At 40.0% G+C, this 17,343-nt stretch overlaps 1 protein-coding gene across 1 annotated transcript in view; it reads left to right on the top strand.

Moving 5' to 3' along the window:
• Positions 1-571: 571 nt before the first annotated feature.
• The window catches only part of trarg1a (trafficking regulator of GLUT4 (SLC2A4) 1a), a 39,571-nt gene continuing 22,799 nt past the window's right edge, over positions 572-17,343 (top strand). Inside the window, exon 1 of the mRNA XM_046296420.1 lies at positions 572-1,669. Within this exon, the coding sequence (XP_046152376.1) occupies positions 1,253-1,669 (417 nt within the window). The 5' untranslated portion in view covers positions 572-1,252. The remainder of the gene's footprint in view (positions 1,670-17,343) is intronic.

The raw sequence follows: 17,343 nt of genomic DNA on the forward strand, positions 1-17,343 counted from the left end.
TGTACCCACTGTTTATAATCAGTCGATACAGAATGTGGATGGAAGCCTAAATTCAAGTTTGAACTACAAAGTTTCTATGTCATTATCCACAAATTAAACCAACACCCGTGGTAGGTTATTGATTTGGTATCAATTGACCAGTAGGCTATATCAGGTTCCCGGTAAAGGGAGCCTAGTGGAAGACAGTTAACATTTATACCACACCGTGTACACATGCTCAACCACGCGTGACCTCGGGACATTGAGTAAATCTACACAATCAAACCTAAGATCATCAATGCTATTTCGACAATAGTAAAATAGTAAAAGTGGCCTATATTAGCCTATACTAGAAGAAGTGTTGATACGTCCCACGCGGGGATCAAAGCGCCAGAGAGATTACGCCCTGTCTCTACTTCCCCTGGCGCGCTTCCATAGTGGTGCTGATGTTGGGAAACACCGGAGGAGAGAAAGAAGGGGAGGAGAGGGGTGGGGTGGGGTGGGGTCGGGAGGGGGCGCCACACTGCTCTGCTACAAGTTCAACCCAGTGGCTCTGTCGCTGCAGCGTGAGAAACAGCCTTGAGACACGGGCCGTTGCGGAACAACACACAGGACACAAACTCACTTTCTCTGATTCTGGGCGTATATTTGAGAGAAAGTAATCTGTTTTCCGTCCATCTTTATTATTTTGAATGAAATAGAAAACGTTTATTTGCGCGATATATAAAGCTGGTAATAATAGAGCATTGCGGTGGGGTTAAAAAGGCAGGCGACAGGCGCTTCACTGAGTGATTTGTTCCTTGGCTCAGGCGTTATATATGGAGAGAGGGAGTGCACATTTCAGAGATCGCTTTCTGATAGCGAGTGTGGATTGAATGGAACTGCGGAATTGAGACGGGAGGCATTATTCTTGATTCTATATGAAGAATGATACACAAATCCAACGGGAAAAATACCACTAATTTTTAAAATCTCTAATTGAAAGGGGTTGATTTATAACGCATGTGGATGACATAGCCTACCTAAATGGTGCATTAGTATACATATCAACTTGCCACGCAATTGGTTAACTTGTCTAGTCTTAGTCTTACAGTTTATTGTAACATCGAAAGAAATTGGATAATTAATCTTGGCACGATTCAAATAAATCAAATGTATTAGGTCAAATAATGGGAATTTAGCACCACTCTAACCAGTCTTAGTACTTCACACGATTAGGCATTTATTTTTCCTCTATTGGAAACTAAATTTAAATATTTGGAATTTTGAAGAAATGGCAATCAACACAGACACTGAATTCGAGAAATCTAACCTGGGAAAGAGCGGCGGCGCGCCCGCCAACGAGTCTCAGGAGACCGAGAAACTTCTCAACCTCGTAACCACGGAGCCTGCTGGCGGCAACGGTATGAAAATGTCCTCCTCCTTTACCATCAACGTGGGGAGCGAAAATAACCTGGATGCGGACCAGAACGGTCACAGTGTACCCTTTAGGTCGGGCTCTGCGGGGCACCTGACCGCTGCCCCCCCCTCCCCGTCCCGGGTCAGTTTGAGTCGCAGTCGCACCTCTTCCATCGGGAACGCCGCGGTCCAAGAGGCGCAAAAGCCCAAAGACTATCTCATACTGGTCATATTGTCCTGTTTCTGCCCTTTCTGGCCCGTCAGCATTGTTGCTTTGGCATATTCAATTATGGTAAGTGGATGTCCATCGTCTGTCTAGGAAAGTGGGGTCTAAAAACACCTGTCGTTTCTTGTCAATTCACTGTTCATCATTGTCCATGTTGTATTTATGTAGAGAACATTGGGGGATAAGGGAATCATAATTTGGTCTACGACCTTTTGCCACTACATCGTAGCCCTATAGCCCAGATTACCTGCTAGAAATGTAAAGGTAATTTCCGATGTTGCCAACATATGCAGTGTTTACCTTGAAAGCGGTCTCCGCTAACACAGAAACATTGCCTTAAAATGTCAATCTTGCTGTAACGCCGAATTTCCGCGATATGGATTGAATAGAGTCCTACATCTAAAACACTGTTCAACAAATGATGTTTGTGATAAAGGGAAAAGGATAGTATATCAAACACACTCCTGTTCCCAGGAACTGTCTTTAGCCTACCTTGTAGGGGGGGGGGGGATTACAGCCCTCCCTGCTGCTTCATTCAGAAAAGATCTGCAGCATAGCTGCACTTCCTGTACAGGGTGCCATGATGTCCCAGCTAGACAATCATATACAGTGTTGGCACATTGATGTAGCCGTTGTTGCAGCAGATCTATCAATGAGTATGCTGTCCAGAATGTTGTTTTTAAGCAACATTGTTTCTGGTTTCAATATATGCATAAAGGGGCCGATTTACAGGCCATTTACACTAGGAAGTTGCATCCTGCGGTGAAACATCAGAAACCATTTGCTTTCAATGGAAGCAAAGCGAGATATCGTGACCAGTGTGACTAATCGAAGCTCACCACAGCTTCCAACCCCTACTGGCTTGTCTGATAATGGCTGTTGATACGTAGCACAACCAAGCTTTCTTTCTATCTTGTTAGCACCCACATGAGGGTGAGGCTAGCGTGAGTGGGGCGAATTCTCCTTGAGCAGCGTAAAAGGCCAGTTAAGCCCTGACTTTGCGAATATTGGAAAGATTAAAACGAGCTCACAGAAAAGTGTTCGTAAAGAAAAAAGAACAATATTCTTACCTCAATTGATATCCAAGTACAATATATTCTGTAGCAACATACAGTACCAGTCAAAAGTTTGGACACACCTACTCATTCAAGGTTTTCTCTTTAGTTTTTCTATTTTCTACATTGTAGAATAATAGTGAAGACATCAGAACTATGAAATTATACATATGGAACCATGTAGTAACCAAAAGAAGTGTTAAACAAATCAAAATATATTTTATATTTGAGATTCTTCAAAGTAGCCACCCTTTGTCTTGATGACAGCTTTGCACACTTGGCATTCTCTCAACCAGCTTCATAAGGTACCTGGGATGCATTTCAATTAACAGGTGTGCCTTGTTAAAAGTTAATTTGTGGAATTTCTTTCCTTTGTAATGCATTTGAGCCAATCAGTTGTGTTGTGACAAGGTAGCGGAGTTGAGTTAGCCCTATTTGGTAAAAAACCAAGTCCATATTTTATGGCAAGAACAGCTCAAATAAGTAAACAGAAATGACAGTCCATCATTACTTTAAGAGATGAAGGTCAGTCAATACGGAACATTTCAAGAATTCTGAAAGTTTCTTCAAGTGCAGTCGCAAAAACCATCAAGTGCTATGATGAAACTGGCTCTCATGAGGATCAACACAGGAAAATAAGACCCAGTTACTTCTGCTGCAGAGGATAAATTCATTAGAGTTCAAGTAACAGACACATCTCAACATTAACTGTTCAGAGGAAACTGCATGAATCAGGCCTTCATGGTCTGCTGCTAAAGGACACCAATTAGAGGAAGAGACTTGCTTGGGCCAAGAAACAGGAGCAATGGACATTTTACCGGTAGAAATCTGTCCTTTGGTCTGATGAGTCCAAATATTCGATTTTTTTGTTCCAACCACCGTGTCTTTGTGAGATGCAGAGCAGGTGAACAGATGATCTCTGCATGTGTGGTTCCCACTGTGAAGCATGGAGGAGGAGGTGTGATGGTGTGGGGATGCTTTGCTGGTGACACTGTCTGTGATTTATTTAGAATTCAAGGCACACTTAACCAGCATGGCTGCTACAGTATTCTTCAGTGATACATGATCCCATCTTGTTTACGTTTAGTGGGACAATCATTTGTTTTTCAACAATACAATGATCCAAAACACATCTCCATGTAAGGGCTATTTGACCAAGAAGAAGGGTGAAGGTGCTGCATCAGATGACCTGACATCCACAATCACCCAACCTCAACCCAATTGAGATGGTTTGGGATGGGTTGGACTGCAGAGTGAAGGAAAAGCAGCCAACAAGTGCTCAGCATATGTGGGAACTCCTTCAAAACGGTTGAAAAAGTATTCCTTGTGAAGTTGGTTGAGAGAATGCCAAGAGTGTGCAAAGCTGTCATCAAGCAAAGAGTGGCTACTTTGAAGAATCTAAAATACAAAATATATTTTGATTTGTTTAACACGTTTTTGGTTACTACATGATTCCATGTGTTATTTCATAGTTTTGATGTCTTCACTATTATTCTACAATGTAGAAAATAGTAAAAATAAAGAGAAACCCTTGAATGAGTAGGCGTGTCTAAGCTTTTGACTGGTACTGTAAATGGACAACATAATTTGGTGTTGTAACGCAAGCACAACAATAAGCGCATTCAGTCTGCATAAATTCTGAGGGATTGCAAAAATTGGCATCACCTGACATATCCATCACCCTCCAATTAATTACATTCCAAAGTGGGTCGCAAATATGACAACTGAGGATTTCTTTTTACAATGAATTAAATAGCACATGGAGAGAGGCTAGGGCTGTTCCACTGACCGTATTACTGCCACACCAGCAGTCATGACCGCAGTAAAATTCTATGTGACCGTTGAGTTATGATAATCTCCTTTTATGCACTCTGCCCCTGTGTTAGTACCCGACTCGCTAATGATTATCAGGTAACTATTGTCTCTCTAACCACTCTGACATCAATGCAAGTGCAATCGAAAATCACATCAAATACTTATCATCAAAACAGTACGTGCTTTTAAAACTCACCTCACTGTGATTGATCCAACCCAGTATTACAGGTTATATAAGACAGAAACGACAGGAAGGAGGTTGGTCGGGGAGGATGGGTGGGCGTCTAACGCAAATGATTAGAGGGATGTTGGGCGGGGGGAGGATGGGTAGGTGTATAACGCGAACGTCTAGCAACCCAAACGATGTGTTCGACTCTCATCATGGATAACGTTAGCATTTTCACTAATTACTTTTGAGCTACTTTGCGACTACTTAGCATGTTAGTAAACCCTTTCTCTAACTCTGCAGATTTTGTTGTGAGGATACAGAATCAATAGACCATTTATTTTGGTATTGCCCTCAGGTAGCCTGTTTCTGGTCTCAGGTTCAGGAATGGCTCAACATGCATAGCATTGATCTAAAATTGACCCTAGAAATAGTACTGTTAGGAGATCTGGAGAGACCGGGTCAGTCAATTACTAATATACTAATACTCTTAGTAAAAGTATTGACCTTCAACTCGCAATCTGTGGATTCTATTCGATTTTATGGATTGAAATTGTATGTTAAACATCACAGCATAGTTTAAAGATATGTGTTGTGTAGAAACCCGAAGTGGGTGGCCAGCAGAGATAGATGGGATGGGCTGAGGGAAGCTGAGGGTTGGGATGTGGAATTGGAGACAAGTGGGAGTGGAGTTGCTGTGCGGGAGATAGAATGATGGTCAAAGATACGTTTAAAAAAAAGTCAAAGTAAAACATAATAAAAAGTATGTTTGAATGACAATGAAGGGCAGTGTTTTTACATCTAATAACAATATTTGCCTGAGGCTGATGCCTTGCAAGCGTTTCTACATGTCACAATCGTGTGCATAGGTGGCAGGGAAGTCAGGCGCAGGAGAATTAAACTTGGTAAAATAGAGTAATTGAATAAAACAAAACATAACTCCAAAACCATAACTACAAATGAAACTAATTGGGTACGAGGAGAAGGGGAACAACAACTTCAAGGTCTCAGAGCAAGTGACATCACCGATTGAAACGCTATTAGCGCGCACCCCGCTAACTAGCTAGCCATTTCACATCGGTTACACAAAGGTATAGAATGTATTATACAAGAGACAAAATTCACAAATTCTACAGCACGTCAGAGTCATGTCTGAAGTGTAAAACTAACAATGACTCAATAATCCAGGCCTTCTGGAATGCTATAAAGTCCAAAAGTTATGGGAGGAGTTAGAAAGTTGGCTGTCAGAAGCATTACAATGTAAATGTACTTTTAGTCCGTCTGTCTGCATAGTTCAAGACATGGCATATGAGGGTGCAGCGAGATACCCGATTAGTTGGAAGATACTTTTCTCATCAATCATCTTGATAAAACATATACCTGAAAACTGGAAATCAACCAATCGTTAACACAATGGAAAGGTCAAATGCTTCATTATGTTGAAAATGTGTGGGCGACAGAGATACACACTGATGCAGTTTGAGGCCATGTGACGGAGAGTGATGCGGGCGCTGGAGATGGGAGTGTAAGCAGGTGGGTCTGGGCAGGTGTGATGTCGTTGATGTTTGTGTGAGTCTGTATGCTGTCGTTTGTATGTGTATGTTTTGTATTGTGTGAAAAATATCCCGAAACTGCCAGTTGAGAACTAGTGTGTATGTATGTATATGTGTATGTGTGTATGTGTATGTGTGTATGTATGTATGTATGTATGTATGTATGTATGTATGTATGTATGTATGTATGTATGTATGTATGTATGTATGTATGTATGTATGTATGTATGTATGTATGTATGCATGCATGCATGCATGCATGCATGTATGTATGTATGTATGTATGTATGTATGTATGTATATATATATATACGTATATATATACACACATATATATATACACATATATATATACACACATATATATACATACATATACATACATATATATACATATATATACATATACATACATATATATATATACACATACATACATATATATATACACATACATATATATATATATACACATACATACATATATATATATACACATACATACATACATACATATGTGTATGTATGTATATATATATGTGTATGTATGTATGTATATATATGTGTATGTATACATACATACATACATACATACATACATACATACATACATACATACATACATACATACATACATATGCACATCCATACACATATATACATACATACATACATACATACATACATATGCACATCCATACACATATATAAGTTGAGACACACACACACACACACACACACACACACACACACACACACACACACACACACACACACACACACACACACACACACACACACACACACACACACACACACACACACACAAGTTCTCAACTGGCAGCTTCGGGATGCTGGCCTTCTAGGCAGAGTTCCTCTGTCCAGTGTCTGTGTTCTTTTTCCCATCTTAATCTTTTATTTTTATTGGCCAGTCTGAGATATGGCCTTTACTTTGCAACTCTGCCTAGAAGGCCAGCATCCCGGTGTCGCCTCTTCACTGTTGACATTGAGACCGGTGTTTTACGGGCACTATTTAATGAAGCTGCCAATTGAGGACTTGTGAGGTGTCTGTTTCTCAAACTAGACATTCTAATGTACTTATCCTCTTTCTCAGTTGTGCACCGGGGCCTCCCACTCCTCTCTCTATTCTGGTTAGAGCCAGTTTGCCCTGTTCTGTGAAGGGTGTAGTACACAGCGTTGTACGAGATCTTCAGTTTCTTGGAAATTTCTCGCATGGAATAGCCTTCATTTCTCAGAACAAGAATAGACTGACGAGTTTCAGAAGAAACACTTTATTTCTAGCCATTTTGAGCCTGTAATTGAACCCACACATACTGATGCTCCAGATACTCAACTAGTCTAAAGAAGGCCAGTTTTATTGCTTCTCTAATCAGGACAACAGTTTTCGCCTATGTAGATATTCCATTAAAAAATCTGCAGTTTCCAGCTACAATAGTCATTTACATCATTAACAATGTGTACACTATTTCTGATCAATTTGATGTTATTTTAATGGACAAAAAATGTGCTTTTCTTTAAAAAACAAGGACATTTCCAAGTGACCCAAAACTTTTGAATGGTAGTGGATATCTTTCCCCCAAAAAAGAGAATGGAAATTAGTTGTTGAATCAAGATGAGGCTTACAGCAACGCTTAATAACTACAACATGAGAGATTCAGGCAAGATGTTACATATTTTGGGCGTGGCAACATAGGCTACAGTAGAAACTACAAAGGATACGTTTCTTTCTTTCTCAACTCAGGACTCAGGAGAAAGTGCATGTGTGTATCTCCATGTATGCTATATAAAACATATTTTGAAGAACAAAGCCTGTACATCATGTATAGTGGGCGTGTGTCATCCTGTACTGAGCTGAATGAAGTGCAGTCGAAGCAACTAGCATCTAACTGGTTTTCCAGCACAGGAGGTTGGTGGCACCTTAATTGGGGAGGACGGGTTCGTGGTAATGACTGGAGGGGAATCAATGGAATGGTATGAAATACATCAAACATGTTTTCCAGGTGTTTTATGCCATTCCACATGCTCCGTTACCCCTCAGCAGCCTCCACTGTTTTCCAGCCAGAGCCAGTCAGTCCCAAATGACACCCTATTCCTTATATAAGGCCCATAGGGCCCTGGTCAAAAGTAGTGCACTATGTAGGGAATAGGTTGCCATTTGGGGAGCAACAATAGTCTTACCACCGGGCTTCTGGTTCATGTCTAGCCCTGTTGTCCTCTCTATCTCTCTCTCACTGCAGTAAGGCCACGGCTCAGTGCTCTGCAGCCTCCACTTCTCCCCGGCTTTAAGGGATTTTAGGTTTGCTGTTGCCACTCAAACACAATGACGAACAAAATCAAAGGCTGTAGGTGCTGTTTCTTTAGAGGCATTGATGTTGTAGAGACTTTTGGATGGTCATGTACACTCTTAGGAAAAAGGGTTCCAAAAAGTTTATTTGTGGACGGATAGGGTTCTACCAGGAACCATTTACATCCCCATTAGCTTTTGCAGAAGCAGCAGCTACTCTTCCTGGGGTTCGAAGGTAAGGGTAAAGGTATCACTAAAACATTTATTATCCTAAAATACATTTTTGGAAGAAAGGGTTCTTTGATTATTTTTTGGAAAGCAATAAGGATTCTACATAGAACTCTACATTCTACATAGAACTCTACATTCTACATTCTGAATCTGAATAAGCTCTTTCATTGTGTTTTTTTTCTTATTAAAAATCCTGCCTGAGCATTAGTAACATCAGGAGTGTAAGTAATAAGTAAAAAAAAAAAGTGCAAATTGGCCAATTTTATCTAGTGTTGATCTTTTCAGTATAACATTTCTAGTGTTGATTCAGCAGTTAAATTAACGTATCAATCAGTGGTGCTATAAAATGACCCCAGTGTTGGTTCTAATAACCAGAGTTGAGTGTGATTGTGTCCTTTTTTACTGTGTAGAGTAAAACGAGCAAAACCACAGCCATCATGTGACTACTTCCGGCGCCGACAGAGATGATCGCCTTGCTTCGCGTTCCTAGACAAGCATTTCACTACACTCGCATTAACATCTGCTAACCATGTGTATGTGACAAATACATTTGATCATCATCATATTTCTCAGCATGCTCTATTGCAGGTTGATTTTTTAAATGGTTTGTTTCAATATCTGTGTGTTTATATTGATTGGTTGATTAATCTTACGCCACACAAAGATAAATAACATACATGTTTCTAAACTAATCCAATCTGTTAGTAGTTGGACTTATTGCACCCGTTGCGGAGTGGGTTGCTCCAGTTTAGAGGACTTAGGTAGTCTTCTCAGTCTACCTTCCGTACCTTGGCAGTCATTCTGAATGCAGGTTGCGGCTGATTAAAAGTTCAAATTGTTGGATATCCTAACTCTGGCTGGATTCCAATAGGAATTGAACATCACTTTGCAAACCAGCACCATGTGACTTGCAGGCCCTGCACGCCAGCACCATGTGACTTGCAGGCCCTGCACACCAGCACAATGTGACTTGCAGGCCCTGCACACCAGCACAATGTGACTTGCAGGCCCTGCACACCAGCACAATGTGACTTGCAGGCCCTGCACACCAGCACAATGTGACTTGCAGGCCCTGCACACCAGCACAATGTGACTTGCAGGCCCTGCACACCAGCACAATGTGACTTGCAGGCCCTGCACACCAGCACAATGTGACTTGCAGGCCCTGCACACCAGCACAATGTGACTTGCAGGCCCTGCACACCAGCACAATGTGACTTGCAGGCCCTGCACACCAGCACAATGTGACTTGCAGGCCCTGCACACCAGCACAATGTGACTTGCAGGCCCTGCACACCAGCACAATGTGACTTGCAGGCCCTGCACACCAGCACAATTTGACTTGCAGGCCCTGCACACCAGCATAATGTGACTTGCAGGCCCTGCACACCAGCACAATGTGACTTGCAGGCCCTGCAAACCAGCACAATGTGACTTGCAGGCCCTGCAAACCAGCATAATGTGACTTGCAGGCCCTGTACACCAGCATAATGTGAGTTGCAGGCCCTGTACACCAGCATAATGTGACTTGCAGGCCCTGTACACCAGCATAATGTGACTTGCAGGCCCTGTAAACCAGCATAATGTGACTTGCAGGCCCTGTAAACCAGCATAATGTGACTTGCAGGCCCTGCAAACCAGGAGTTTCTTAACACCACTGACGTAGAGTAAGCTAAGCCCTTCAAAAAAGGCCATATGAAAGGTGCTTTATATTGTCATAACGAGTTTTAACGGCTAATAGAGCTGGTGTAACCGTTCATAGAGTGTTCTAGGAAGAACCCTTCAAAGATAAAAGGGTTCTTGGTAGAATCTTTCATAGAGGGTTCTTGGTAGAACCTAGATGATGAAAGGGTTATTGGTAGAACCTAGACGATGAAAGGGTTATTGGTAGAACCCTTCATAGATGGATCTAGGTAGAATCATTTACTAGGTAGAATCATTTACAAATCACCCTACATTGATAGTTCTAGGAAGAACCCTCTGCAAAGGGTTCTACCTAGCACCAAAAAGGGTTCCCCTGCTATAGGGACAAACAGAAGAAGTGTAGTAACTAGAGAAGTTTTGGAGAGGGTTGTGTTGAAACTACAGAGATGTTACAGGGGTTTTTATAGCTCCCGTTACACTGCTGTCATATTCAATTTGTTAAATACTTTTATGGTGCATATTGCTTTTACATTTACGGATCATTTCAAAGTAATATTTCAATTCTATTTTAAATAATGTTTAACGGGATTTGTTCTCTGCCCACTTACATTTACATTTACATTTAAGTCATTTAGCAGACGCTCTTATCCAGAGCGACTTACAAATTGATAAAGAATCTTCCATGAAAGATAAACAAATTAACAATGAAAATTAAATCAGGGTCCATATCATTTGGTTCAAAATAAAACATAACATCAGAGTCTCTCAGATGAACATTAATAGTCGTTTCTTTTCAAATAAAATCTTCTAACTCACTCCAAAATCTTCTGCCATAAGAACAGTCCCAAAATGAATGGTCAAGAGTTTCTGGGTCACAACCACAAAATACACATTTGTTGTCAATAGCTATTTTAAATCTGTTTAATAAAGGTCTTTACAGGGTAGATTCTATGAATAAGTTTGTATGATACTTCTTTCACCTTATTTGATATACAATATTTACCAGACAACAACACAACTTTGTTCCAGTTCACTTGCCCTTGGGCTGCAGTCCAGTACATTTTAGCAGAGGGAATAGTAACATATTGACATAGTTTCCTTATATACATGTTATTACATTTATAGTTTAAAATGTAAATTCCTTCTAATTGTATTGAGGCTACAAAATCCGCAACAGTTGCACTTGGAGTATTGTTATATTCTCCTAAAAAAAGGGATAGCACCTGTAACGGTTTTCATGTGGTGAAGGAGAGTCGGACCAAACTGCAGCGTGTAGATTGTGATCCATGTTCAATAAAACAAACGTAACACGAATCAAAACACAAACTCAACAAAACAATAAACGTGATGAAAACCGAAACAGCCTAAACTGGTGCAAACTAACACAGACTAAGGACATCAAGACACTAAGGACAATCACCCACAACACAACCAAAGAATATGGCTGCCTAAATATGGTTCCCAATCAGAGACAACGATAAACACCTGCCTCTGATTGAGAACCACTTCAGACAGCCATAGACTTCCCTAGAACACCCCACTAAGCTACAATCCCACTACATACACACCACATACAAAACCCCATGTCACACCCTGGCCTGACCAAACAAATGAAGATAAACACAAAATACTTCGACCAGGGCGTGACAGCACCTTTAGGGACAGCTCTAACAACAATTTGATACTCCTCAGGAGTGAATGTAACATTGTGTGTCCATCACTATTCAATAATTGTTTTACCCAAATAATGTTGTTGTCAAACCAGTTCTGGTAAAATAAAGACTTTTCGTATTTTATGTCTTTATTATTCCAGATTGTATACCTATGAGGGGACAAATTGTGTTTGTACATGAGGTTCCAAGTTAGAAGTACTTGTTTATGAAAGTTTGCAGCTTAATAGGTATTTTACCCATATCAACGTTGCATTTGAGTAAGAATTCTAGACCACCAATCTGTTGGAATATTAAATTAGGGATGATATTCTAAATGCAATCATCATTTCTTAAATAGTTTTGTATCCATTTCATCTTAAATATTATATTAGAGGTTTTAAAATCCAGAGCGTTCAACCCTCCCTCACCTTGGGTGCTATATATTACCGCTTTTCTTAAGTAATGAGGTTTATTCCTCCATATGAAGTTAAATCATTTAGTATCAACCATTTGAGTTACTGACAGAGGAACACCCAAGGCAAGGGAGGTATAAACTCATCTGGACCTTCAGATTGATAAAAGTACACGTCCAGATAAAGATCTCTTAATAACCAGGAGTTACATCTCCTTCCAATTCTCTCTACAAAAGGAGAGACATTTAAATTGTCCCTTTCTTTCTGATCTGTGCTAACTTTAATACCAAGATATGTGATCACATCTTTTACAGGGATATTACATACTGAGTTTAAGTCACATCTTTTACAGGGATATTACATACTGAGTTTAAGTCACATCTTTTACAGGGATATTACATACTGAGTTTAAGTCACATCTTTTACAGGGATATTACATACTGAGTTTAAGTCACATCTTTTACAGGGATATTACATACTGAGTTTAAGTCACATCTTTTACAGGGATATTACATACTGAGTTTGAGTTTAAGTCACATCTTTTACAGGGATATTACATACTGAGTTTAAGTCACATCTTTTACAGGGATATTACATACTGAGTTTAAGTCACATCTTTTACAGGGATATTACATACTGAGTTTAAGTCACATCTTTTACAGGGATATTACATACTGAGTTTAAGTCACATCTTTTACAGGGATATTACATACTGAGTTTAAGTCACATCTTTTACAGGGATATTACATACTGAGTTTAAGTCACATCTTTTACAGGGATATTACATACTGAGTTTAAGTCACATCTTTTACAGGGATATTACATACTGAGTTTAAGTCACATCTTTTACAGGGATAGTTTTACATCTTTTACAGGGATATTGAGTTTAAGTCACATCTTTTACAGGGATATTACATACTGAGTTTAAGTCACATCTTTTACAGGGATATTACATACTGAGTTTAAGTCACATCTTTTACAGGGATATTACATACTGAGTTTAAGTCACATCTTTTACAGGGATATTACATACTACATACATCTTTTCAACGCAAATAATTCACATTTCCTAATATTGAGAGATGAACCTGATACAAGGCATTAATACACTCAATAGCTTTCCTGACTTCATTATGATCTTTCAAAAGATATGATGGTGTCATCAACCAATTATGAACATTTTCTCTCTTTGCCTTGTATCTGAATACCCCTAAAACTATCCCTATTTACATGAAGTGCCATACCTTGTGTGACCAATAAAAATAAGAAAGGAGAAATTGGGAATCCTTGTTTAATTCCACATCTAATGTCAAATGTCTGTGAAGTTCAATGCGATAATTTAACAGAGCTGTTACTATTATTGTAAATGTCTTAATTACACTTTGAAAATATTGACTAAAACCCCAAAATCGAAGAGTCTCAAAAATAAAATAATGTTCAACTGTATCAAATGCCTTGTAAAAGTCTACAAATAAAATAAAGATATCTTCCATAATGTGCTCATTGTAGTCTATCAAGTCCAATACTAGTCGAATATTATTACATACAGTGGGAAAGTATTTGATACACTGCCAATTTTGCAGGTTTTCCTACTTACAAACCATGTAGAGGTCTGTAATTTTTATCATAGGTACACTCATACATTCAGTCCATTTCTAGTTGTAAAGAGAATAACTGCGCCTTTCTTCTTCATCAAGGTCCATAGAGATTAGAGAAAGCATTTCCTTAACAAGTTTATCTTTCCTCGATCTTTTAAGTTCAGCAATTTCTTTACCTCTCTTCATGGCGGTTTGTCTTATTTTATACTTCATTAATTCCCAATATTTCCCATAAGACTTAAATAGTTGGGCTTTCCTCCAATTGTCTTGTATAATATCTTTGGCATCCATCTTGAAATGATCATCTTCCAACAGTCTACTATTGAGTTTCCAATAACTCCGATTCGGTTTAACTTCAGATCCATTAATATTTAAAGATAAGAATATAACTTTATGATCAGTAAGAATTGATGGTGTAATTGATACCTTGACTACAGAATTATCTAATGAATTAGAAATCAACCAGAAGTCAATTCTTGACTGTCTGGACATGTCTTTGTTACTCCAAGTGAAGTCCTTTTTAATCGGGATATTTAGATCTCCAAATATCGACTAATCTCAAGATTAACAATGCTGGATCTGTTAGGAGGGGGATATCTGTCAATCATTACATTAGATAAAGAATTAAAATCTCCACCTAAAATTATTTGGATATCCTGAAATACACCTATAACTGTATTAATCTCTTCTTCAAATTCTTGAAATAATATCCTGTTGTTTTGTTTGTGGTTGGATGCATAAATATTCCCTAATAAAAACATTTCACTGTTGATATTCACTGTTACAATTAACCAACGTCCGGAGTGGTGAGTCTTACAACTGATGACCTTTAAATGCACTTTTTAAAACTGCTACACTTGCAGAGTGATTGATGCCATATGATAACCAGATATGATTACCCCATTGATTTTTTCCCACGTGCCATCTCCTCATTGGTTATACCCATGTGGGTGATGGAAAGTCAAAATGTTTTGTCAGTTGTCGTGGTAATACTATAAAAGTGTAGATGCCAATCACCATATAAGTTAAAAGATGAAAAAGCCAGGAAGGAGGAGAGATGACTAGAAACGATTCAGTTGGCCGTTTTATGTGTAGAGTAATTGTTGGAGTAGAGGACCTTGTGCATTTCAGGTAAAATAACAACTCACTGTTTATATCCTAGGACAAATTAGCTAGCAACAGCAAGCTAGCTAAATATGACAAATTAGCTAGCAAGTGCAAGCTAACTAGCTAAATTGCCATACATGTTTAATGCTTTGGACCTGTCCCCAAATTAATGTCATTGGTTCAGAGTTTGTTTTGGTATTTTAACCTGCGTGTCGTGATTGCGTTTGGTGTAGGGGGACAAAATGAATGTATGCACGATAGCGCACAATGACGCACGCGCAGACGGTTTGGGTTCCGTGTCATGTTTCAGTAAATTACAAATACCCCTGACATTAATTGAACAAAGAGATAAAGACATTAATATCAACCAACAACCGTGTTATAAGGTTTTGCTAAGGATATATAACTCAAAAAGAGTTTTTATTTTATTTATTTAAAAAAAATGTTTACCCCCTTTTCTCCCCAATTTCATAGTATCCAATTGTTAGTAGCTACTATCTTGTCTCATCGCTACAACTCCCGTATGGGCTCGGGAGAGACGAACGTTGAAAGTCATGCGTCCTCCAAATACACAACCCAATCAAGCCACACTGCTTCTTAACACAGCGCGGATCCAACCCAACCCGGAAGCACCAGTGTGTCGGAGGAAACACCGTGCACCTGGCAACCTTGGTTAGCCCGCACTGCGCCCGGCCCACCACAGGAGTCGCTAATGCACGAGGAAACAAAGATATCCCTACCCGCCAAACCCTCCCTAACCCGGAAGACGCTAGGCCAATTGTGCGTCGCCCCACGGACCTCTCGGTCGCGGCCGGTTATGACAGAGCCTGGGCGTGAACCCAGAGTCTCTGGTGGCACAGCTGGCGCTGCTGTACAGCGCCCTTAACCACTGCGCCACCCGGGAGGCCACTTCCATCCCAATATGAATCTCTCCAAAAAAAATATATATATATTGGTCGTAAAGTTACCAAAGTATTCTTACTCCCACAAGGGGGAGACATTGTGTAGACATTACAGTAAGAAGTTATTCACCTATAGTTAGTGTTTAATTTACCAGTTCTCAGGTCAGCCTTTTATCATTCAAGTGTTTGTGTACATTTAAAAAAATAAAAGGCAGCTTTTCACCTGGCAATCAGTATTTTGGAATGCCAGTTCTGTCCGAGTTAGACTCTGTCTCTCTCTCAAATCTTCTGATTTGGCCGCATTTCTTTCCCATCGATGATCACTCGTGCCGATAGAAAAATGCAGTTTTCCGTGCCTTTCGAGCTGCAGCCAGCATCGGCCACAGTTTCTCTCGTCACTTTATCTGCTGAGGTCAGATCCTCAGAGAACCTCAAATTTTTTGCTTGATGAGGAATTCACAATTCGCCACCAGAGAAGATCCCGTGTAGATCCGTTGGTGAACCGAATGACGGTTGTCCTCGGTCTCGTCTTGATCCTTGAGTCCCAAACAATGGACGATGTCTACATTTTCCTGAAGCTTGACTTTTGATTCGGGAGAAGACAGCTCCACAGATGTCAACAACTCTGCATTTGATGTCCTCACCCGCCTGATCTGGAATTCCATGGAGCCTCAGGTTCCACCTGCGCTGGTATCTCTCCGCCTCCTTCACCTTCTGCTCGAGTTCAGCCGCCTTCTTTTCATTTTCCTGGCAGATAACTTCTACTTTCTTCATGTCACTTTTGAGGGTTTTCACTTCTCCAAAGATAAAGTCAACAGACTTTTTAAATGTCCTCAATTTTCATTGTATTCTCCCTAACCATGTCCTCCAAGCCATTTTCCCTTTCATCTATCTTTGCTGTAAAAAGCATTACAATATAGTTTTGCATCTCAAGAAGTGACATTACCCTCTTGGCCTCTCATCTTTTCCCCCTGGGGGCTTGACTGGAGTGCTGGGGTCGTAAGGTAACGGCCTGAGCTGGGGACTGGAGGGGCGCAAGTTGTGAGCATTGTTGTCCATGCTCACCATATTTGCAGTATTTCCCCCCACAGTCACATTCTGAAGAGGAGTACCCAAAATCATACCATATTTTGTGGTGAATTGTCCATATGACAATCTCTCTATTTCTTTCCTTTTGGTTCTGGAAGTTTCCATGTTTCCATGTACAAGCTAGTTTTTGAGCTAGCTAGCTTATCTGGCTATCTAGTGTTGTCGCAAACTTAGTTTTAGAGGTGAATAACTTGCAGAAAGTAATCAATT

Source organism: Oncorhynchus gorbuscha, linkage group LG13 (assembly GCF_021184085.1).
Source record: "Oncorhynchus gorbuscha isolate QuinsamMale2020 ecotype Even-year linkage group LG13, OgorEven_v1.0, whole genome shotgun sequence".
NCBI lineage: Eukaryota > Metazoa > Chordata > Actinopteri > Salmoniformes > Salmonidae > Oncorhynchus > Oncorhynchus gorbuscha.